This window comes from Capricornis sumatraensis, chromosome 17 (assembly GCF_032405125.1).
Source record: "Capricornis sumatraensis isolate serow.1 chromosome 17, serow.2, whole genome shotgun sequence".
Lineage (NCBI taxonomy): Eukaryota > Metazoa > Chordata > Mammalia > Artiodactyla > Bovidae > Capricornis > Capricornis sumatraensis.
This window is the reverse complement of record NC_091085.1, coordinates 15,071,293-15,095,559: the sequence shown is the minus strand read 5'-3', so window position 1 is coordinate 15,095,559 and position 24,267 is coordinate 15,071,293. Positions and strand designations below refer to the sequence as shown.

Genomic DNA, 24,267 nt, shown 5'->3' with positions numbered 1-24,267 from the left:
TGGTGTGCTGAGTTTCAGAATGTCGTGTGATGAGTCTGTTTTGTACAAGTAATGAACCTTCATTCTCACAGGGTAAAACTGTGTCCTCTGGCCTTAACTCTCTGTGCAAATGTCTTGTATGTAGAGTAAGTCCCTTCCTCCTCTTTACCTCCCAGCAGAATTGCACAACATGATGCCAGAAGTGTGGAGGCTGTTTGCACAGAGTGGCCTGACTGCGCTTGGTTTAGAAATAGACATTCAGCTGTCCCAGATAGGATGGTGTAAGCATTTTAAGTCTTACTGTCAAATTAAGTACAGAACTGGGAGTTCCCTGGTGGCCTAGTTGTTAGGGTTCTGGGCTTTTACTGCCATTGCCCGGGTTCAGTCCCTGGTCAGCGAATTGAGATCAAGGAAGCCATGTAGCCAGAGAATCTCATGGACAGAGGAGCCTGGTGGGCTGCAGTCCATGGGATCGCTAAGAGTTGGACGCGACCGAGTGATTTCACTTTCACTTTTCACTTTTGTGCATTGGAGAAGGAAATGGCAACCCACTCCAGTGTTCTTGCCTGGAGAATCCCAGGGACGGGGGAGCCTGGTGGGCTGCCGTCTATGGGGTCACACAGGGTCAGACATGACTGAAGTGATTTGGCAGCAGCAGCAGCAGCAAGCCGTGTAGCTCGGCCAAGATAAATAAGTACAGAATTAAAATTGCCATGATGGATGCTTGTGGATTGTGGGGTATGGTTGGCTCAGGTTTGAGGAGCAAGAAGACAGATAATGAATTTGATCTGTGGGTTCCATCCTACTGGGAGATTGTTGTTGTTGAGTTGCCAAGTTATGTCTGACTGTTTGTGGAGATTAGACTTTTTCTTTTCCCCCCAGCTTTAAGGCTTTTTGGTTAGTGTGTAGCATTTTTGTTTTTACTTTTACATGATTTTGTTGGTCTTATGTTAACTTTGCTCAAATTTCAATGCCGAAGCACGGAGTTGTGGACCTGCTTCCTAGACGTTGTGATGTTCGGCGTAGCTTTCCCACCGCTTCTGCAGTGGAGGGCGCACAGGCTGTGTCCCTGCATGTCACTTCAGGAGGTTGTCTGCAGCCGTTGGCCTTCAGATGTGCTGAGGCGCGCTGGTCTTGGAGGTGAAAGATCTCGTTTTGCGTCCTCAGCCCTGCCCTGTGGGAAAGACTCATATTCGTTTTGTGAAGGTGGCCGCAGTGGTCCAGCATCCGGGTGAGAGCCGTGAGTTTTGTGTCACTCTTCCGGTTCACGTAAGTTTAAATTCTGGACGTTGTATGGTTTGGGTAGAAAACCCAAATTAAGCAGTTTGCCATGACAGGGTAGCAAGTCCGTCTAACTTTTCCTTACTCTGTATTTTTCTTAACCAGCTGGGTGTGGGAACTTATCTTCGGTGTGGTTTAGATGGAGATACTCACATTATTCCTGAGGAGGGCATGGCAACCCACTCCAGTATTCTTGCCTGGAGAATCCATATGGACAGAGGAGCCTAGAGGGTCGCAGAGAGTAAGACACGACTGAGCAACTAAGCACGGCAGAGCATTCACTTTATGGTAGGACAGTCTCACAAATGTTGTGCTTGACTAAGGACATCAAATCATCTTATAGGTGCAACATACCCAAGTTTATTTTTCTTGGTTACATTCCTGTATGTAATGTTTTTCCTCAAGTTTGGAAGTTGGGAAAGAATTTAGGTTTCTAAGATTTTTTTGGTGATATTGGACCTAAAGTTTCAGCCATAGTTTCTTTTTTTCTTTCCTCTTCTTTGTTACCGTATTTAAATCTGTGTGTGTGGGCGGGGGTGGGGTGGGTGGGGGAGGTTTTCTCTAAGCTTGATGAGTCCTTGCACTTTGGACTTGTAAACAAGTTTTCTTTTTCATCAGGAAGTTCTTGCTTGCTTCTACTCCCAGAGTTAGGTATAGTCTCAGTGTCCAAGTTTTGTGTATCTGAGTTTCTGCCATGAATGTCAAATAGTTTGTAAATATAGCTAATTAATGCTGTTAGACAGTTAATGTAAATAGTTTAACAGAGGCGGATAGGAGACTTTCATAGTAACCGGTAGGGCTAAAACATAGTGTTGTGGAACTTCCAACTGTGAATTTGCATTTAGCTGTTTACAGTTTGTAACAGTAAGTGGCTCAGTGGTAAAGAATCTTCTTGCCAATACAGGAGACATGGGTTTGATCCCTGGATCAGAATGATCCCCTGGAGAAGGAACTGGCAACCCACTCCAGTATTCTTGCCTGGGAAATCCCATGGACAGAGGAGCCTGGCGGGCTACAATCCATGGGGTTGCAAAGGAGTCAGACCCGACTTAGCAACTAAACAACATACAACGGTAAGTTGATGTTTTAAATGTTGAGGAGTTACTGTAATTTAGCTATTAAAATATATTTCATGTATAATTCACACAAAAACACATGCACACGTTTCATTGATTGAAAGACATTTATTGGGGGCCTCCCTGATGGTTCAAACAATGAAGAATCTGCCTGCAATGCAGGAGACCCAGGTTCGATCTCTGTGTTGGGAAGAGCCCCTGGAGAAGGAAATGGCAACCCCTACAGTATTCTTGCCTGGAGCATTCCATGGACAGAGGAGCCTGGTGGGCTATAGCCATAGGGTCGCAAAGAGTCAGACATTTCTGAGCAACTAACACTTTCACTTACATTTATTGGAGTGAAAACGTGTCATGGTCTGAAATGAAAACATTTCAGTAGGTACTAGGCAGCCCTCCCAGCCTGCTTGTCTTCCTCTGTGCTGCAGGTTGCCCTCTGAGGGGCTTTCGTGACCCGAGAGTGTCTTGGACCACACATGACATCCATCAGGAGCCTGGCCCGGGCCTTTCACGGTCACTCCATGTGACAGCTACACTGTGCAAATGTTTAACCCAGGAGCAATGCAAATCCAAACCCTGAGGTGTGCAGGTTTGCTCTGGAAATACGCGTCTTCGTCATGACTTTGACAAAGGTGTTCTGGGCGCCTTCTATGTACCAGGTGCTGGGCTAGGTGCGGGGAACATGAAGATGGGGGTGCCGGTATTTTCAGGGAGCTTCCAGTCTGGGCATTGGCTTGTAACCAGATTGTGTTCCAAGTCAACTGTGAAATTAGGAAGCCTTTCTCACCTACTCTGGTCACACGTTCCAGTGTTTCTGGTTCAGATGAATGGTGGTGAGGCCTGGGCATCTGGGTTCTACAATAAAACCATCATACACAAAAGAAATTCTCCCCTGAGGACCAGCAGAAGAGACAGATAAAGAATAAATGATTATGAGAGGTTAGCACACTGTAGACTCCAGATACAGTAAATACACCGAAGAGCAACCTAATTTTAAAAAGTTTGAAACTTACCTATAGAAAATTCATAAAACATACATGTATAGCCCAGTGAGTTATTAGGAAGTGAACACCTTTGTGACTCCTATCAAGAAACAGAGTAGTGGGAGCTCCCTGGCTGTCTAGTGATTAGGACTGTGCTTGCACTGCCAGGGCCCTGGTTCAGCCCCTCTTTAGGAAACTAAGACCCTGCAAGACGCAAGGCATGGAGAAAAAAAGCAGTAGGATGCTGCCAGCGTCTGAGAAGCGCTCCCTGTGTCCCTTCCTAGTCACGGTAGTCCGTGCTTCCCTGCTTCCCTTTGTGCTTCCCTTTGTGCTTTTACTGCTGAGGAGGGCACCTCTAATCAGTATAGTTCAATTTTATTTGTTTTGAGTTTAAGGAAATTAAATCCTACTGCATTCTATTCTTTTTTCGTCTTTTGCTCACTGCTTGTAAAATTCATCCAAATTGTTGCATGTGGCTTGTTTGTTCATCACTGCATAGCAGTACGTCATATGACCACACCGCGGGCTGTTCTCTTGCTGGACATGTGGGTTGATTGTCATCTTTGATTACTGAGCAGCACTTCTGTAAACACATTTGTGTGTGTGTGTATAAACTCTGGTGCCCATATACACCAGTTTCTTTTTTTTTAATTAATTTATTTTAATTGGAGGCTAGTTACTTTACAATACTGTAGTGGTTCTGCCATACACTGACATGAATCAGCCACGGGTGCACATGTGTCCCCATCCTGAACCCCCTCCCACCTCCCTCCCGACCCCACCCCTCAGGGTCATCCCAGTGCACCAGCCCCGAGCACCCTGACTCATGCATCGAACCTGGACCGGCGATCTGTTTCACATATGATAATATACAGGTTTCAGCGCCACCCTCTCAAATCATCCCACCCTCGCCCTCTCCCACAGAGTCCAAAAGTCTGTTCTATACATCTGTGTCTCTTTTGCTATCTCGCACACAGGGTCATCGTTACCATCTTTCTAAATTCCATATATATGCATTAGTATACTGTATTGGTGTTTTTCTTTCTGGCTTGCTTCACTCTGTATAATAGGCCCCAGTTTCATCCACCTCATTAGAACTGATTCAAATGCATTCTTTCTAATGGCTGCCATATACACCAGTTTCTTCAGGGAATTTTCCTGGGGTGGAAACCTGTATGATGTGTACATGGTCAGCTTACTTATCACTAGGTAATGCCCCCCTGTTTTTCTTCAGTGATTGAACCAGTTTAAAGTACATGGAAGTTCCAGCAATATATCAAAATTCCTATTGCTTTACCTCCTTGCCAGGGGTGATGAATCTTGACTGATCAGTAAAAAAAACAGGTAACGAGAGAGGAAGAGGAAGGCTATTTCAAGCATGTGAGTGAGAATGAGAAAAGAGGGTGTGGTGAGTTTGGGAGGAAAGTGCATGCATCTGGTGTGACGGTACCTTGGGAGCCTGGGCGGAAGTGGGGGGGGGTGAATGGAAGTGTGTGATAGGCCGGGCAGTTGGGCCTTTGTTCTAATGGCGGCAATGCAGGCAGAAGACATCAGATCTACACTTTTCAAAGCTTGCTGTGACAGCTCTGTGGGGGGTGAGCTGCTGAGGCCTGCCACTGACTCCTCTAATCAGGGGAGACCCAAGAGAGGGCACGGTTGAAGGGTGAGCTCCCGAGATACTCAGGCCACTGTCAACAGTTCGGCCAGTTCTGCTGAACGTGGGTAAAGAGAGAAGAGAGGCAGGAGTCTGGGTTTTTGCCTGGGTGTCTGTGTAAGTGGTGTTGCATTAGGCTGGTGAATTCCAGAAGTGAAGCGTTTGAAGTCGAGTGGCAGTGCTGAGGAGTGAAGTTAGCTTCAGACATGGCGTTCGAGATAACCGCACTTACCTGGTAGAGATGGTTTGTAAGTGGCTTGAACTCGAGAGGGCTGGACTGCAGGTGTCTTCAGCGTCCAGGTGGTTGTTGAAGCCATTTGCAGGGGTGGATGCTGCTGCTTACAGGGTCTGAGGAGGATGGGGTGGATGGAGGGTGGGAAGGGAACTCTGACAAACAGACCAAGGAGGAGCACCAAAGAAGTGAGGTAAGCCAGAAGAAATTAGATCGTGGAGGCTGAGGAAGAAAAGGATTTGCAGGCAACAACTCGTGACTGGTGTCCAGCGCCCTCAGAAGACATCAAGTGATATTTCAATATGTGCTTTTCTTGTGGCAGGAGAGACATGCTTGGCGTTAGGGCGTGTCAGCCAGGGGGGCGCAGGAAGCAGAGGTGATGCCGCAGGGGCTTACGAGCAAAATGTGGGTGAGGAAGTGGGGAAAGCAGATGAGGACTGTCCCGCTGGCCACTGCGTGTGTTGGTGGCTCAGTGATGCCCAGCTCTTTGCGACCCCATGGACTGTAGCCCGCCAGGCTCGTCTGTCCATGGGACTCTCCAGGCCAGAATACTGGCGTGGGTTGCCATGCCCTTCTCCAGGAGATCTTTCCAACCCAGGAATCGAACCCAGGTGTCCTGCCTTGCAGGCAGATCCTTTACCGTCTGAGCCACCAGGGAGTGAACGGAACCCAAAGCGCATCAGGTAGAGGGGGACGGGGAACGAAGAGGGGAGGATTTGTGTGTGGTAAGGTCGGAGACACTTGTATATAATCCTGTGTGAACAAAGAAGAATGTGCCTGACTGGAAACCTCAGCATGAGAGGCAGGAAGGGTCCAAATGTGGGCAAAGGGGCGTGACGTTGAATGGGAGGAGAGCGCCCTTGTCACCGAGACGGGAGAGGAGGCGAGAATTGGTGCAGACTGAAGCGTGTCTGTAAGAGATGGAGGTGTTCAGAGAGGAGGAGTTTGGGAAGTTCCCGGCTTCTTGCCTCTTAAAGAGGAGGCAGTTCATTTGGTTCAGTAAGGATGAAAGTTAACGGTTAACAGGTACCCAGGTTACATTACACAGCTGGTGACGGTCGGTCTGTCAGCCTGCTCAGCCTGAAGTTATAGGGAGCATCTCTGAACAGATGTCAGTGGTAAGAAGCTGCAGCCATGCCTCTGGAGAGAGGCAGAAGTCTTAACGCCTCTTCTCTGGAATATGAAAGTGAAACTAAAGTCGTTCAGTCATGTCCAACTGTTTGCAACCCTGTGGACTGCAGCCCGCCAGGCTCCTCTGTCCATGGGATTCTCCAGGCAAGAGTACTGAAGTGGGTTGCCATTTCCTTCTCCAGGGAATCTTCCCAACCAAGGGATTGAACCTGTGTCTGCCGCATTGCGGGCAGACTCTTTACTGCCTGAGCCACCGGGGATAATAATTGAGCATGTGCTTATTACATTTTATTTGGGTAATATTGCATTATTACTTTCTTAATTAAATCTGTGATTTAAAAGAAAAAAAAATTCTCTCACAATGTAGCATTTTATCCATATACCAAGGTTCACTACTTGAGGATATACTTTGTCAGCTGTGTCCTTAGCATAAAATGCACTGCCGTTTGGAAAACTTGTTTTCTCTCTGGAGAATGTGTAGGAAACAGAAGACTCTTTCACTGACCCAGGGGGGAAGTAGGTGCTGATGAGGGCAGAGAGGAGGGATATTTTTACGAATATTTAGAAGGTTAATACGACACTGTACAGCAGTGATGCTCCAATAAACTCCTTTTCTTGGTATTCATTTATTTTGGTTGTGAGTAGTCTTGGTTGCTGTGCACAGGCTTTCTCTAGTTGCGAGGAGCAGGGGCTACTCTCTAGCTGTGACACACGGCTTCTCATTGTGGTGGCTCCCCTGTTGCAGAGCACGGGCTCTAAGGCAGCGGCCTCAGCGGTTGCGGCCCTTGGGCTCCAGAGCGCTGGCTCAGTAGCTTTGGTGCACAGACTTAGTTGCCGTGTGGCATATGGGATCTTCCCGGACTAGGGATCGAACCAGTGTCCCTTGCATTGCAGGGCAGATTCTTAACCACTGGAGCACAGGGAAGTCCAAAATCTTTTTTTAAGAGAGAAACATTTAGAAGATAAAGCAGATGGAATTTGATACCGGAATATAGTTTGTAGGGAAAACCGTAAGGGTGAGGGATGATGCCTAGGTCTCTGGCTGAGGAGTTGAATAGGAAGTGATGTTCCTCACCAGGATGGGGAAAAAGGGAGCAGTGACACATTGGCAGGGGGGCAACAGATTTCAAACAGAAGCATAAATCTGGTTGTTGGAAGACGGATTGCTTCTACTCAATCTTGTAGTTGCCCGGTGTCTAACAAAGAATAAGGTTTTATTGTTTAATTGCAGGAACTATCACTGCCTTAGGAACCAAAATGTGTAAGTGCTTTTGTCCACATAGTCTCTCCCTGTAGGCAGATCTGTGTAAATGACAGAATTGTAGTCAGGAGATTGTTTGATGGAGGGGAACCAGGAGAGGCTAGTTGAGGCATCTCAGTGGCTACTTTGTCAAGGTGTGACATCTTTATATAGGGATTTCTGTGTCCAGAATACAGAAACTCAGGGCTGACCTCAAAATCATGTCTTGAAACTTTGTGCTGAAATGTTGAGTGCCAAGGATACCAAGGTGGGTTTGCTGTCATGGGGGCACCTGTCGTGTGAGCAGGCACTCCAGTGAATGGTGAGGAGGAAGTCTGGGCTAAACAGAAGGGTGCTCTATGAATGCTTGTGTCTGCCATGGGTGCAGAACAGGATGAAGCTCTGTTCAGCAGGCATTAGTCAGGCCAGGTTCAGAACTTTACATGTTTATTATAGAACTGATCCACAAGTTTCTAATAGAAACATTATGAAGAAAGGAAGAGAGAGGAAGGAAGGAAAAATTTATCAGTAACCACACACAAAATGGAGAGACGGGCTTTCTTTACCTGTTTTCATTCTGGCATTCTGAACTCATGTAAAGAGGCAAAAGGAAAATGTAAAAGGCAGCTTTCCTGGTTGACATATCAGCTTTGCAGGGGCTAGTTTGATCAGGGTAATCTGACATATTAAATTAGCGCTTGTTTTGCCATTATCATTTCTCTTTATGTTTGGAAAGACTCTCCGCTAGCTGATTTCTCTGGCCTTGAAAAAGAACAATCCCTTTTTCTTGCTGAGATTCCTTCTCTTATCTTCCAACTTAATGTTTTGGATCAAACATGCAATTAAACTTTATCATAGGTAAAAACAGTAAGTTTTTCAATGTGAGAATGGTTTTGTCTATAAAATGAAAGCAGGATTGTAATGGTTTATCTTAGCTCATGAATACATGTATGTGATATATAGTTCCATTTTTCTAAATTTACACTTACTTTTGAATTACATGCTGTTTTCCCACATTGTGAAAAATGATAAGCCTACAGAGATGGAAAATCTCTAAATGGTGGTGGTTGGGCTAGATTTCAGAGTAATGGTGAAGAAGAAGCATTGAAGCCTGAGGCTGGTTCCCTAACTTTTTGTGGGCAGTGGCCCAGTTGGACCTTTAAACAGAAGATGCTGCTCCTCCCTTCAGATACTTTTGTGTCTCATCTGTTCCTGAATTGTTCACATACCTTTGGGAATCTTTGCGATCTCCATTAATTAAGACTTCAAAACGTTCTGATAATAGTTAAAAATAATATTTGCATTAATAGGTTTTCCTCAAGAATTCCCCTCTACTTGTTTTGGTTATTTTGTTTTTAGCATTTAAGGCTTGTATCATCTATTTAAAATGAGGCCATTATATTACATATGTGACAAAAAGTGAATTCTTTTTGAGTTAGAAGATACTTTAGAGAAAATCTTAGCATGTAATCCTTTTATCTTTTATACCAGAAAGTTGAGACTAAAAGAATTAGGTGTCTTCTGAGTTTCCTGAGAGAAAAATTGTGATTTTTTTTTTTCCAATATATAATTTTGGAACTTAAAATTAATGAACATTTGGATCAGTTTAACCAATTGAAAAATAATACAGTGGTTATGTTTTACTTAGTAAAAATTAAGCCGAAGCCTACATGAATAATGAACACATCATTTTAACTAATAATCCTTCATTTAAGTAGACATTGCAAAGGGTATCTATTTAAATTAATTATTTTAAATTCATTCTGCCATTAAGAAAAAAAATCTTGTGGTATATTTCTTTGAGCTGACAAAACTCTAGCTTCATTTTTGTAGTTTCGTTGAGTAAATGATCATATAACTGAATATAATTTAGTCAGCTCTGTGAATTTTGTAGAAATTTTTCTTTGAGGGCTGAAATACATAATTGGAAAGAGGAGGAAAACAGTTTTACTTCTTTATGTGACTATATTATCTTGTGATATAGTTATTTCTTCCAGAATGAGACATTAAAAGTTAGTTAATGGGCTTTTGTAAGCAAGGAGTAACTTAGAATTCGCCTGGTTCAACAACTTCCCTTTATAGACAATGATGCTGAGAAGCAAAGTGCAGGAAATTCCCCGGTGGTCCAGTGGTTGGGACTCTGCACTTTCACTGCTGAGGGGTGGGTTTGATCCCTGATCAGGGAACTGAGGTCTCACAAGCCGCTTTATGCAGGGTGACATGTGACCAGAAAGAAACTCAGATCTTTAGTTTCTTTGTCCTGTGCGTTTCACTCATGCACGCATTATGAATAGCATCACACAAGATGCTGTGGGGAGAATGCTGAACCTATTAAGCTGAAGAGTCACTCAATGGACTTACAGCATTTGTGCTTCATAGAAAATGCTTCCACAGTGGGAATAATTACATTGATAAACCTGATTTTTTTTTTCTTTTTAGGTGAGAGTTACGTGTGCGCGTCAAATGAGCCATTTCGTAAAGTGGACTACACCAAAAACGTTAATCCGAACTGGTCTGTGAACATCAAGGGTGGGACCACCCGCTCGGCTCCTCCCTCCTCAGTGAAGAGCGAAGTAAAGGAAAGTAAAGATTTCATCAAGCCCAAGTTAGTAACTGTGATTCGAAGTGGAGTGAAGCCTAGGAAAGCTGTGCGGATCCTCCTGAATAAGAAGACTGCTCACTCCTTCGAACAGGTCTTAACCGATATCACCGACGCCATTAAGCTGGACTCAGGAGTGGTGAAGAGGCTCTGCACGCTGGACGGGAAGCAGGTAGGAGGTTTCGAGCCCCACATGCCCTAGCTTGCTTTTAAACCCCTCTGTACCACGGGAGTTACCTAGTTAACAATATGAATGTCAGAGTTGACTAGAAATGATTCTCCTAGTTGTACTTGTGAGGAGCGTGTGCATCTTGGTCTTTATCATGAAAAATGTAAGCAAGGGGCTTCCTTGTCTCTTTACCCAAGTATCTCTAAAGAGATGTAGAGAAATCTATCATAAACTTTTTGAAGTATAGTGTTACTGTTGTTTAGCAAAGTGATTCAGTTCGTTTCTGTTATGGTTTGATCATAGGCTGTTGAATATAGGTCTGTGTGCTATGCAGTAGGGCCTTTTTGTTTATCCATTCTGTATATAAAAGCTTCCATCCACTAGCCTCAACCTCCCACTCTGTGCCTTCCCCAGCCCTCTCCCCTTGGCAAGCACCAGTCTCTTCTCTCGGAGAAGGCGATGGCAGCCCACTCCACTACTCTTGCCTGGAAAATCCCATGGAGGAGCCTGCTAGGCTGTGGTCCATGGGGTCGCTAAGAGTTGGACATGACTGAGCGACTTCACTTTGACTTTTCACTTTCATGCATTGGAGAAGGAAATGGTAACCCACTCCAGTGCTCTTGCCTGGAGAATCCCAGGAACGGGGGAGCCTGGTGGGCTGCCGTCTATGGGGTCGCACAGAGTCGGACACGACTGAAGCGACTCAGCAGCAGCAGCAGCAGTCTGTTCTCTGTGTCCATGATTCTGTTTCTGTTTCATACGTGTTCATTTGTGTCATATTTTGGATTCCAAAAAGAAGCGATATCATCTGGTATTTGGCTTTATTTTTCTGACTTCACTTTAGTACGATAATCTCTAGTTGCATCCATGTTGCGGCAGATGGCATTGCTCCCTTCTTTCTGTGGCTCCGTAATCCTCCGCTGGGTGTACGTGGCGCACCTCTAGCCGTTCCCCTGTTGGTGGCCCTTTAGCGTGCTTCCGTGTCTCGGCTGCTGTGAGCCTGGGGGTGCGTGCACCTTTGGAATCACAGTTTTCTCTGGGTACATGCCCAGGAGTGGGATTGCTGGATCATACGATAATTCTGTTTGTAGTTTTCTGAGGAACATCCATACTGTTTTCCATGGTAGCTGTGCCAACCTAGAGGGAAATGTGAACTTCTGAGGGGAGAGTGTAAGTTGAAAAGGCTGCTACATGAAAATGAAATATTCTGTATTTAAGAATGAAAACATCTGTTGACCAGTAGAGTCATTATGAGTTTGGGTAAATCACAGAAGTAAAAATAAAAGATATTTAATGCTTTTAGGAAACTGTTTCCTGCCTACTTATGTATAATCTAGAAAATGTGTTTCAAAAATGTACTTTCATAGGAATGTCCGTGTGAGTTTCATAGGGAACAGTGGAGGTAATTAAGCAGCATTTCTGAAAAATCTACACAAATTATACAGGCATATGCAGGCCAAATTATAGTAACAATATACCAGGGAACCTAATATGCTAAAAAAAAGTTGAGTAGATAGCAAGAATGCATGAATAGTAGCTATACAAATATTGAGTTTCACCACAGTCAGATTATCATTTCTAAAAAGAAACATGAGACTTCCAAAGTGTATTTTTTCCTAATTTCAGTAGTTGTTTAGATTTACATTGTATTAAACATTGTAGTTTCCAGCATTCAGTTTGTTACTTTATTCCATTTTATTTCTTTCCTTGAACATACTTAATTTATTTTGAAGTGTTTGGCTTGTGTAGTGCTGAGAATGAATAATAAACACTGGAGCAATGTCTTCTGTAAAAACACAATTAGTTTCTAATTTTCTAAGACCAGATCTAGTTACTGGGTTGTCATCTTAAACATAAACAAAATTTTATACAGTAGATTCTAAAAGTTCTGGTACATGATAGTGAGTTTACAATGACTTTATTGATTAAAATTAATAGTGAGAAGGCATAACATTTCATAGAAGCCTGTCCCAAAATAGATTCACAATATGAATGGAAATAGACACTTTACATTTTAAGTTACTAGCACAGCACAACACAAAGCACCTTAAGATTCATCTTGCAAGTAAGTGAAAAAAAAATTAGACCACAGGACAGAAAGGAGATTTGGTAAATCAAATAGCTGGTTGTTGGTGGATGCATAGAAGACTAGAAGTGGGAAGACAGATGTGTAAGATGCCTGACAAAAGGAAAAATGAAAATCAAAGGTGCAGCAAATTAGAAAACATAAATAGAGTATAAACTGGAATTCAGTAAAGACTTTAAAAGCAGAAAAAGATTTGGAAATCTCCAAGTGATTGTTGTTCAGGGAAAATGTAAATAAACTATAGAAATTGAACACCTAATTAAAATAGAAATCACTGAAATTTTAGTATTCAGAAAATTATCTTTGAAAAAACTCCAGGTAGAAATATTTATATTTAAAAATGTTAAGTAAAGCACAAGCAATGCAAATCACCAACATATTAAAGACTATTGTTGTGAGTAGACTTAGACAGAAATTGAAGGATGGCTTACTATTACGAAACCCTTTCATACATGAGATCTAGAGGAAAAAGCAGAGTACACACGTTCCCAAACACTGCCACAAAGGCGTTGACAAAATACAAATCTATATTCTGTTAAAGATCTAGTAGTAAAATGGGGGATGAGTTCTTTAATACACTAAGAAAAGAAAAATTCTTACCTGAAACAAAAGCCCATGTCAGTTCAGTTCAGTTGCTCAGTCGTGTCCGACTCTTTGCGACCCCGTGAACCGCAGCACGCCAGGCCTCCCTGTCCATCACCAACTCCTGGAGTTTACACAAACTCATGTCCATTGAGTCGGTGATGCCATCCAACCATCTCACCCTCTGTCGTCCCCTTCTCCTCCAGCCTTCGATCTTTCCCAACATCAGGGTCTTTTCAAATGAGTCAGCTCATCACACCAGGTGGACAAAGTATTGGAGTTTCAGCTTCAACATCAGTCCTTCCAATGAACACCCACAACTGATTAACTTTGGGACGGACTGGTTGGATCTCCTTTCAGTCCAAGGGATTATCAAGAGTCTTCTCCAACACCACAGTTCAAAAGCATCAATTCTTTTGTGCTCAGCTTTCTTTAGAGTTCAGCTCTCACATCCATACATGACTACTGGAAAAACCATAGCCTTGATGAACCTTTGTTAACAATGTCTCTGCTTTTTAATATGCTGTCTAGGTTGGTCATAACTTTCCTTCCAAGGAGTAAGCATCTTTTAATTTCATGCCTGCAGTCAGTCACCATCTGCAGTGATTTTGGAGCCCCCAAAAATAAAGTCAGCCAGTGTTTCCACTGTTTCGCCATCTATTTGCCATGAAGTGATGGGACCAGATGCCATGATCTTTGTTTTCTGAATGTTGAGCTTTAAGCCAACTTTCATTCTCCTCTTTCACTTTCATCAAGAGGCTCTTTAGTTCTTCTTTACTTTCTGCCATAAGGGTGGTGTCATCTGCGTATCTGAGGTTATTGATATTTCTCCTGGGAATCTTGATTCCAGCTTGTGCTTCTTCCAGTCCAGCGTTTCTCATGATGTACTCTGCATAGAAGTTAAATAAGCAGGGTGACAACATACAGCCTTGACGTACTCCTTTTCCTATTTGGAACCAGTCTGTTGTTCCATGTCCAGTTCTAACTGTTGCTTCCTGACCTGCATACAGATTTCTCAAGAGGAAGATCAGGTGGTCTGGTATTCCCATCTCTTTCAGAATTTTCCACAGTTTCTTGTGATCCACACAGTCAAAGGCTTTGGCATAGTCAATAAAGCAGAAGTAGATGTTTTTCTGGAACTATCTTGGTTTGATGATCCAGCGGATGTTGGCAGTTTGATCTCTGGTTCCTCTGCCTTTTCTAAAACCAGCTTGACCATCTGGAAGTTCACGGTTCACATATTGCTGAAGCCTGGCTTGGAGAATTTTGAGCATTACTTTACTAGCATGTGAGACGAGTGCAATTGTGTGGTAGTTTGAGCATTTTTTGGCATTGCCTTTCTTTGGGATTGGAATGAAAACTGACCTTTTCCAGTCCTGTTGCCACTGCTGAGTTTTCAGAATTTGCTGGCATATTGAGTGCAGCCCTTTCACAGCATCATCTTTCAGGATTTGAAATAGCTCAACTGCAGATGGTGACTGCAGCTATGAAATCAAAAGGCGCTTACTCCTTGGAAGAAAAGTTATGACCAGCCCAGACAGCGTATTAAAAAGCTCTGAGACATTACTTTGCCAACAAAGGTCCGTCTAGTCAAGGCTATGGTCTTTCCAGTAGTCGTGCATGGATGTGAGAGTTGGACCATAAAGAAAGCTGAGCACAGAAGAACTGATGCTTTTGAACTGTGGTGTTGGAGAAGACTCTTGAACGTCCCTTGTACTTCAAGGAGATCCAACCAGTCCATCTTAAAGGAGACCAGTCCTGGGTGTTCACTGGAAGGACTGATGCTGACGCTGAAACTCAAATACTTTGGCCACCTGATGTGAAGAGCTGACTCATTTGACCCTGATGCTGGTAAAGAGTGAGAGCAAGAAGAAAAGGGGACAACGGAGGATGAGATAGTTGGATGGTATCACCAACTCAATGGACATGAATTTGAGTAAACTCTGGGAGTTGGTGATGGAGAGGGAAGCCTGGCATGCTGCAGTCCATGGGGTCGCAAATAGTTGGACATGACTGAACGACTGAACTGAAACTATGGTGGAGGTAGTGAAGATAATGGTGACCTCCCTCAAAAGATCCCATGCATGCACTGCTACAGTCCGTGCCCCCAACCCTGCAGCAGGCCACCAGTGACCCACGCCTTCACTGGAGATTTCCTGGATACCCACAGGCAAGTCTCCTGTGGGGTCACTGCTCCTTTCTCCCGAGTCCTGGTGCACAAGGTTCTGTTGTGCCCTCCAAGAGTGTATTTCCCAGTCTTCTGTAAGTTCTGGCAGTTCTGGTGGGGTTAATGGCGACCTCCTCCAAGAGCACTTATGCCACACCCACACCCAGAGTCCCTGTCCCTGTGCCAGACCACTGCCAACCCGCCCCTCCGCAGGAGACACTCACAGATCTGTCTCAGTCTCTGTGGGGTCCCTGGGTCCTGGTGCACACAAGGTTTGTTTGAGCCCTCTGAGTGTCTCTGGTGGGAATGGGGTTTGATTCTGAACACGAATTCGCCCCTCCCACCATCCCGCTGGGGCTTCTCCTTTGCCCTTGGATGTGGGGTATCTCCTCACAGCCACTCCAGTGCCTACCGTCTTACTGAGGTTTCTCTGACCTTGGGCATGGGGTATTTCCACACAGCCGGTCCGGTGAAGCGGAGCAGCCTCTCCAGACCTTGAACATGGGGTATCTCAAAAGCCCATGTATTGGAAAACAAATGAGTTTCAGGAAGTGTTTCTATGACACTCAGGCACCTGATAAGGATGCCTGATAGCACCTGGTACTGTCACGTTGATTTTTGTTGTTGTTCTGTCACTCAGTCATGTCTGACTCCGTGTAACTCCATGGAGTGGAGCACACCAGGCTTCCCTGTCCATCTCCTGGAGCTTGCTCAAACTCATGTCCATTGAGTCGGTGATGCCATCCAACCATCTCATCCTCTGTCATCCCCTTCTCATCCTGCCTTCAATCTTTCCCAGCATCAGGGTCTTTTCTGAGTCAGTTCTTCACATCAGGTGGCTGAAGTATGGAGCTTCAGCATCAGTCCTTCCAAAGACTATTCAGGATTGATTTCCTTTAGGATTGACTGGTTTGACCTTCTTGCAATCCAAGGGACTCTCAAGAGTCTTATCCAGCACTACAGTTTAAAAGCATGAGTTCTTTGGCGCTCAGCCTTCTTTATAATTTAACTCTCATCAACTCTCCTGATTTTTTGTACTGATTAAATGCAGTTTCCTTAAGAATGTAAATAAGATTGTTTTGGAGTGAGGAGAGCAATACCTGACAAAGTGGTTTTAAAAGTCAATCTGAAAAAATAAGCAGGAAAATTTTGGAAATAATGATTCATTGGCTGTCATGCTGCCAGATATCAAATCCACATCCTCATAACCATACCAAAAATAAGCTCCAGGTGTCTTAAGCATAGAGATGTCAAAATGAGGCAAAAGAACGAAAGGATGATATGTAGGTGGTTGCAATGGGAAAGGATTTTCTAAGTATGAAAGCAGTGGAAAAATTAATTATGAAGGGAAGGTTGATTGGTTAAGCATACCAATTTTAAGTTTCTAGATGTCAAGCAAAGATATGTCCATTTATATTGAGTCATAGTAGTTTAATATGAAAAAACCAACATTACAATGGAAAAGTAGATAAAGGGCTAAACAGACAATTTGAGAAGATAGGATTATAAATTGTATGCATAAAGAAGTTCAGTGTCGCTAACAAGAATGTAAAATAAGGCAATGAGATATTATTATTACTATTTAAAGTTGATAGTTTTTTTTAAAAAAGAAAATGTTATTGTTTAATGTGCAGTGAATTGGCATTTCCAAAGAGTGGAAGTGTACTCCATCTCATCTTTATGGAAAGCAATTTTTTTGTATAACTTCAAAATATTTTTCCTGTTTGAACTAGTAAATTAACTTGTAGGAATTCATCCTAAATAACTGAAGATGCAAACATAATTGTGCATACAAATTTTCTAGCAATCAGATCAAAAGATTGGGAATAATTTAAAATCTCTAAAGTAAAAAGCAGTTAAATGGTATTACCATTAAGATTTATGTGTAGTAGGTATTGAAAATTGTGGTGGAGGAATATTTAAAGATAAAAGAAAATGTTAAGTGGAAAAAGCAAGGAAAAAACACTGTAGTATGTTTTCAGTTTTGTGTTAAGTAAGAAAAGTAGAGGAATAATTATTTTTAATGAATTCAGAAGGCAACAAATTAGAGTTAACATCAGAAATCCAGCATTTGCTGTTTTGATTTCCACTGCTTCTTTCTCGTGTCTGCTTAGAAGCAGAAACTCAAGCACTGAGAAAGAAAATAAGACTGATTTCAATCCGATCATAGAAATTAAAACATTGAGTTAATCATTGAAATGTTGGCATGTGGTTACATGTATCATTTTTGTCACTGTTCATGTCTTAAAAAGATTAAAACATTATTTCCCATGTGCAAAGAAAAGAAAGATTTTTAAACTTTGAAATAAAATGTTGATTTGGAAAAATTATAGATTTCATTTTTGATAGACACAGCTTTGGCATATTATATTTTCAGATTGCCAGGTACCCTTAAAAACTAATTTTCTGGGCATGGATTCAACATTTGTACTGTAGGTGGATTTACTATTTAAAACATCAAGTTTATCTTTTTGTTGGTTTATAAGTGTGAAGAGATTAAATCTTGCTTTGAAATAGCCTGAGATTTGTCTTGTGCTTAAGATTAATGCAAACTTTTAAGAGGTCAGTGTCCATTTTAATTTTTTTTCCCATAAAATGAATTTCTCAAAACTATCTGCTCTCTAAAAACTCTCAAGAAAAGAACAGCTTTGCTTAGTTGATGAGAAAGGAACTAAGATGTGTTCATGAATTGTCTCTGCACAAAATTTTAGACTATCTGCGTTGACTTTAATGTTCTTTTTCCTGGTTACTTCCTACTCACGTTTTGTTCTCACTTTAATTAGTCTGCTCTTTGACACAAGGATAGAGGTTAAATAATTTGTAGGCAGTTAATCAGTTCTTCATGAACAGTCTAGTGATCCCATTCTGACACCTGTGCTAGAGTTTTGAAGGGCCCTGGTTATCTTTTCTGGCTTGAAAGCTTTTCTTGGTTGAAGAGGTACCTGTGTGCCATGTGCCTGAAGCATTTATGTTGTGAAAACCATGTCTGTGAAGCCTTTCCTCTCCTCTAAACCGGTGAGCCCATCTTCCTAGTAGTATTATCTCCATTTACAAGGTCTGACTTGGTTAGTCTGATGTATTTTATGTCTCTCTGCAAAATCACTTAAGATAAAATCACATTTCAAGATTTGTCCATGAGAATTCTTGGGTTTTCTTTAGCATTAAGCTGCAGTGCTCAGCTGGGTACACGTTTGCCTTTAGAGGACTTTGCAATGTCTGTGAGTCGTGCTTTGGTGATCTTGACTGGCATTTAGTGGGTAGGTGCCAGAGGAAACTGCTGACCCTCCTGCAATGCACAGGACGGCCACAGAATAATTCTTTGGGGTCCAAAATGTCAATAATGCTGAGTTTCAGAAATCTTGGTGTAAAGTAAGTGAAATGCTTCAAAGGGAAATGATACTTATTAAAATATCAGCTTTGTTATCATTTAGGTCACATGCTCCAAGTTCGGTTTATTGCATACCTCATAGATATTCTCATAACCTTTCTGTCTACTTTTAATCTAACTGACTCAGGTGGGTTTGAATGTCACGGTCTGTAGTCTTTATCCTCCTGGATTTCAGACTGTTGGTCTTCATTGTGCAAGGCTGACATACTGTTGGGTAGTGTAGTTTCACACGGAATTAAATAAAGATGTCCCAAGTCATTTTACCTGTATTTAAAGAGAAGCCTAAGACATCAGGATTTAATTTTGTAAAATCTCAAGTATTTAATACTTAAAAGTGATGTTATATTTATCAATTTTTAAAAAATATACAACCTAGGTGTTTGTAGATGGGATGACTAGAAAAAAACATTTGTATAAATAGAAATCGTTACTATTCCCCTAAGTAGTTTTTTTTAACTTGAAATTAATTTAGATTAAATGCTTGACTTTTGTTTTTGTTCTTAAAAACAAAATCTTCTTGAATTTTAAATTGTTTAGGAAGAGGTTTACTTTTTAAATTTTGTGAAAATCAGAGTGCCTTTCTTAGAATAAACTGCAGCAGGGGAGAGTTCTCTTTTAAAAATGTCTTTATTCTGTTAAGGGACTGAAAGGTCCAAATATAGCTTTTGTCCACATGTGTAAAAAATTCTAGCTTTTAGCTTTCACAGAAACAGCAGAGTTTTAATGTAAAAGAAACACATTTAGTGGAACTTTGCAACAAGTTGATTCTTGTCATGGGCAGAGGAAAACAGACTCAGAAATTACTTGCAGTTGACGCTTTGGGGGTAAAATGCTTCCAGACTTTGGGACCAGCGCCAGCCTCAGGATGCCTGTGTACCATGGGGCCTCTGTGGGGAACAATGGCAACCCCTTGGAGGGCATCCATCTTATCAGCTATCTTAGTTTATGAAGATTTCCATCCTCACTTTTTAAAAAGTTTTTTTTATGGGTACTATACTATGAATAATACTTCTTTTGTGTCTTTTTCCAGCATCACATTTTTCTAGTGGAGATTCATTTCTTTGTAATGACCCAACCGTATTTATTTAAAGCAAAAAATCTCTAAAATTGCTGCAGAAAAATCAAATGGTTGAATATAAATGTTTTCTATAATTCATCTAATCCTGATACTCTTCTCCCTTGAGGTCAACGAGAACAGTTCGGTTTTAATTCTCACATTGCTCCCAGTTCCCGCATTTCCTTTTGTAGATACTAAAAGTCCAGACAACAGTGTTTTGTCCTCCTAAATAAATTCACACCTCTGAAGTATGAATAGGTAATCTATCTCAAGTCGTGGAAAATTTATTCCAATCAGGAGTCAATAGACTGTGAGTAACTAGGGGGTTTTTTCAGTACAGCTGGGGTCCAGGTATAGAGAGGGAGAGAATGTTCACTTGTTTTTTGATCCTTAATCTAAGCAGAAATATCTCTTACTTTAAGAAGGAGGGGAAAGCTTATCTTTGTTTTTTATGTAACAAATCCCGTTTTTCAAAGAGTGATCTGAAAGGTGGGAAGAAAGACGGAGCATTTAGATATCACTCTTCAAAGTTTGTGTTTTGCTATTCTGATATCCATGGTATAGGCAATTTCCCCTGACCTTAAATAATAGTTTTTCCCTTTTATGGGAAACGGTAGGAAAACACTGAAATTCGGTAATGACTGCAATTGCAAACTAGGAGAAGAGATACTTAAAAACAATTTTAGTTCTCAGTGAATTATGCAATGTAAAGTGTAGGTGAAATAAAAATGACATCACTGAAAAATCTTGTTTCCTTATTTATGCCTTTGATGTCCAAGTTAGAGTAGTGCATAGAACATAAAGATTGTGTGAAGTTAGTTTCACTTTTGTTATAAATGTATTTTCAGTGATTATACTAATTATTAAAATGTATAATTTGTCACATATGTATTGTGCAGTGCTTAGAGTAATAGCTTAATTAGCTAATAGATATAGCTAGCTGCTTACGATGTCAGGCATTAACGTTATCCTTTGCATTAGTCTTCTCCACTAGTCCTCACAGCAGCCTTGAGAGTTGGGTATTGCAGTTTTTACTTAGCACTGAGCAAGCTGAAGTAGAGAAATCAAGTAACTTGCTCAGAGTAATGCACTGGGGTTCTTACCCAGAGAGGATGGTCCTGGATGCCATACTTTTCACAGCTACACTGTACGCCCTCTGTGGTCAGGCTTTGGGAAAGGCTCCAGTGATATTATTAATAATAATGAGGGACAGGACAAATAACTAATAAGTTAAGCACCTTATGTCAAACAAATTTTTTTAGGTTTTAGCATGATGCAACTTTACCTGGGGTTTCTCTAAAATCTGTGTAATATTAGGTGGTGTGGTTAAATTGTATTTTGAGTCAGTCAGTCATTTCACTTGCTCAGTCATGTCCAACTTTTTGCAACCCTGTGGTCTGCAGCACGACAGGCCTCCCTGTCCATCACCAACTCCTGGAGCTTGCTCAAACTCATATCCATTGAATTGGTGACGCCATCCTATCATCTCATCCTCTGTGGTCCCCTTCTCTTGCCTTCAGTCTTTCCCAGCATCAGGGTCTTTTCCAGTGAGTCAGTTCTTCACATCAAGTGGCCAAAGTATTGGAGTTTCAGCTTTAGCATCAGTCTTTCCAATGAATATTCAGGACTGGTTTCCTTTAGGATGGACTGGTTGGATCTTCTTGCAGTCCAAGGGACTCTCAAGAGTCTTCTCCAACACCACAGTTTAAAATCATCTATTCTTTGGCGCTCTGCCTTCTTTATGGTCCAACTCTCACATCCATATATGACTGCTGGAAAAACCATAGCTTTGACTAGATGGACCTTTGCTGGCAAAGTAATGTCTCTGCTTTTTAATATTCTGTCTAGGTTGGTCATAGCTTTTCTTTCAAGGAGTAAGCATATTTTTAATTTCATGGCTGCAGTCATCATCTGCAGTGATTTTGGAGCCAAAGAAAATAAAGCCTGTCACTATTTCCATTGTTATATTTTGAGTAGGATCTGAAAAGTGAAAAAAAAAATAGGTGAAGGAGTGATTATATGCTTGACAAAAAAATGCTTCAGTGTTATTTTATAGATTAAAAAAAAATAAATGTGACATTGCAGAAATTACAGGGAAGGCTAAATGTACAATCTTTCCACTGTAGCACTTTGTTTTCATAATCAAGTGTTTCTATCAATATTTTCATTTACACATGTTTCATTTAAGAGAAAAGTATTCTGGTAAAATCAGTATATTTTTACTGGAAAATGCAAAAGATTCAGGGAAATGCAAAGAATGAAAGGTTTTTTCCATGTCTGCCCTGCTTCCCCAGTCTCACTCTACTTCTTAAAAGGAACCATCTAATAACAGTTTTGTTAATGTGATTTATTTTTATTTTTACTTTTCATGGTACAGAAAGGCTTTAATATAAGTTTACATATAGTATATTGCATCTAGTGGTAAGGAACACAGTGATAATTTTCAGACATAAAAGCAATAATGGCGAATATTTACTGTACTACACTTGATACATGTTATCTCACTTAATTCTCACAAAAATCATTGAGGTGGGTACTATTTTATTACTTTTCTGTCCCTGTAAAGCAGAGACATTACTTTGCCAACAAAGGTCCATATAATCAAAGTGTGTTTTTTTCAGTAGTCATGTACGGATGTGAGAGTTGGACCATAAAGAAAGCTGAGCACTGAAGAATCGATGCTTTTGAACTGTGGTGTTGGAGACGACTCTTGAGAGTCCCTTGGACTGCAAGGAGATCCAGCCAGTCCATCCTAAAGGAAATCAGTCCTGAGTACACATTAAACTGATGCTGAAGCTGAAACTCCAGTACTTTGGCCCTCTGATGCAAAGAACTGAGTCACTGGAAAAGACCCTGATGCTGGGAAAGATTGAAGGCAGGAGGAGAAGGGGACGACAGAGGATGAGATGATAGGATGGCATCACCAACTCGATGGACATGAGTTTGAGCAAGCTCTGGGAGTTGGTGATGGACAGGGAAGCCTGGCATTTTGCAGTCCACGGTGTTGCAAAGAGTTGGGCATGATTGAGCAGCAGAGCTAAACTGAATGGATGAGAACTGTCTCAAAGAGGTGATGTAACTTAACCAGGGTTGCAAAGCTCATTTACCTGGGTATGTACGCACAGCGTTTTCATAACATGGATTTTACGTGTAATCATGTATCCTGCTTTTCTCATTTGTTAATCATACTCTTCCATGTCATATAATTGGCATATTGCATACTTAATGACTGAACCTAGTGGTCAGTTGTCTCAGTAGACTGTCATGTCTCTAACTTATTGTTGGACATTTGGGTTTCCAGCTTCTGTCTCTTTTTTTTTTTTTAATCCTGTGATCCTGTTGCTACATACAGATTTTAACATTACTAGATCAGTTCATCAATTAGATCAATTCCTTTCTTTAGGATGCATTCCTAGAGGCATATTCCAAGAAGAGATTTTTAGGTATTTGGGGATACCAGAGATACAGTCAAAGCTGTTGACACAAAGTTGTCTAGTTGGCAACACTCCTGGTTTGTGCCCCAGTGTCTCTGAAGCTTGGAGACACTTAAAGAGTGGATTAGATAGGACAGCTAGGCGAAGTGGTCATACTTGATTTCTTGCATGGAAAAATGCACTTTATGCAAAATATCTGTTGTGTAAATCGAAGCCCATATGCATTCCTCTTACCACCTTTGCTGCTTGCTGTTCTAGAGAGTAGTTTATAAGGAGAAAAACCAGTTGACCTGTGTTTATCGGTTGTGTATTCAAGGCGAGTGCCAACCAACCAGTGTTGAAGATGTTAAGCTTATTAGTAGGGAGAAACAATTTTTTTAAGCAAGTAGCCCACATTATGGTACTATGTCACCTTAATCTTGAACTAAAAACCTATCATTTCATTCAGTTATTACTATTTTTTTTAATAACTTTTGCCTAGATGCCAAAAGTCCCATGAATATATTTCTGGTATTTAGTGAAGTCAGGTAACTTTTAGCTGTATGATGCTTTGACTCAGAATTGAGTCAAGGATATTACTTGGAATAGTTACTTTGTAAAGTTTATCGCTTTTAGTCATAGCGAACTCTTGGATTTGTTTTGTTGTTTTCGTATGCTATCGTGAGTGTCCACTGATCATAATTTCTACCAATATATATAGTATATAATAGTACTTTACAAGTTTTACTGGATTTTATGGAAAGGTCATTTATTCATCATGCCTATGGTAATAGCAAGGACAGGTGGAAAGTCAGCATGGTGTTTTAGAATTTACCGTTGAGATAGGAAACTATTTAGTACAGCTTTCTAATTTTATAGATGAGAAATCTTTCAGGGCTCGTAATAGCTTTTGAGGACATGATGAAATCTGTGATTTTTCTCTTCCAAGTAAAGCCTGACTCAAAATTTTATGTATGATCAGCTTGTTTGCAGTTTAAGAAACTCTTTGGCCTGTTTTACTCTGATCCCTTTAGTTGGGGGAACTGTTTACTTTCAGCCTTAAAATCATTGATTTTCCTTGAGAGCAGAAGTTAAGCTTGATTATGGTCATCCACATTCTTAGAGTGCTGTCTCATAGAAGAGGAGTTAATTGGATCTAAACTAAAAATTACTTTATGAAGAAAAATAGTGCCAGAGTCTTTATTTGCTCTTTTAGTAATGCTGTGCAATCTC

The 24,267-nt window shown here is 41.3% G+C and overlaps 1 protein-coding gene across 4 annotated transcripts in view; it reads left to right on the top strand.

Annotated features, from left to right (window-relative positions):
• DCLK2 (doublecortin like kinase 2) overlaps positions 1-24,267 on the top strand; it is a 186,033-nt gene that overhangs the window by 12,355 nt on the left and 149,411 nt on the right. For all 4 annotated transcript variants that reach the window (XM_068989717.1, XM_068989716.1, XM_068989715.1 and 1 more), the window contains exon 2: positions 10,013-10,344. In XM_068989717.1, the coding sequence (XP_068845818.1) occupies positions 10,013-10,344 (332 nt within the window). The remainder of the gene's footprint in view (positions 1-10,012; positions 10,345-24,267) is intronic.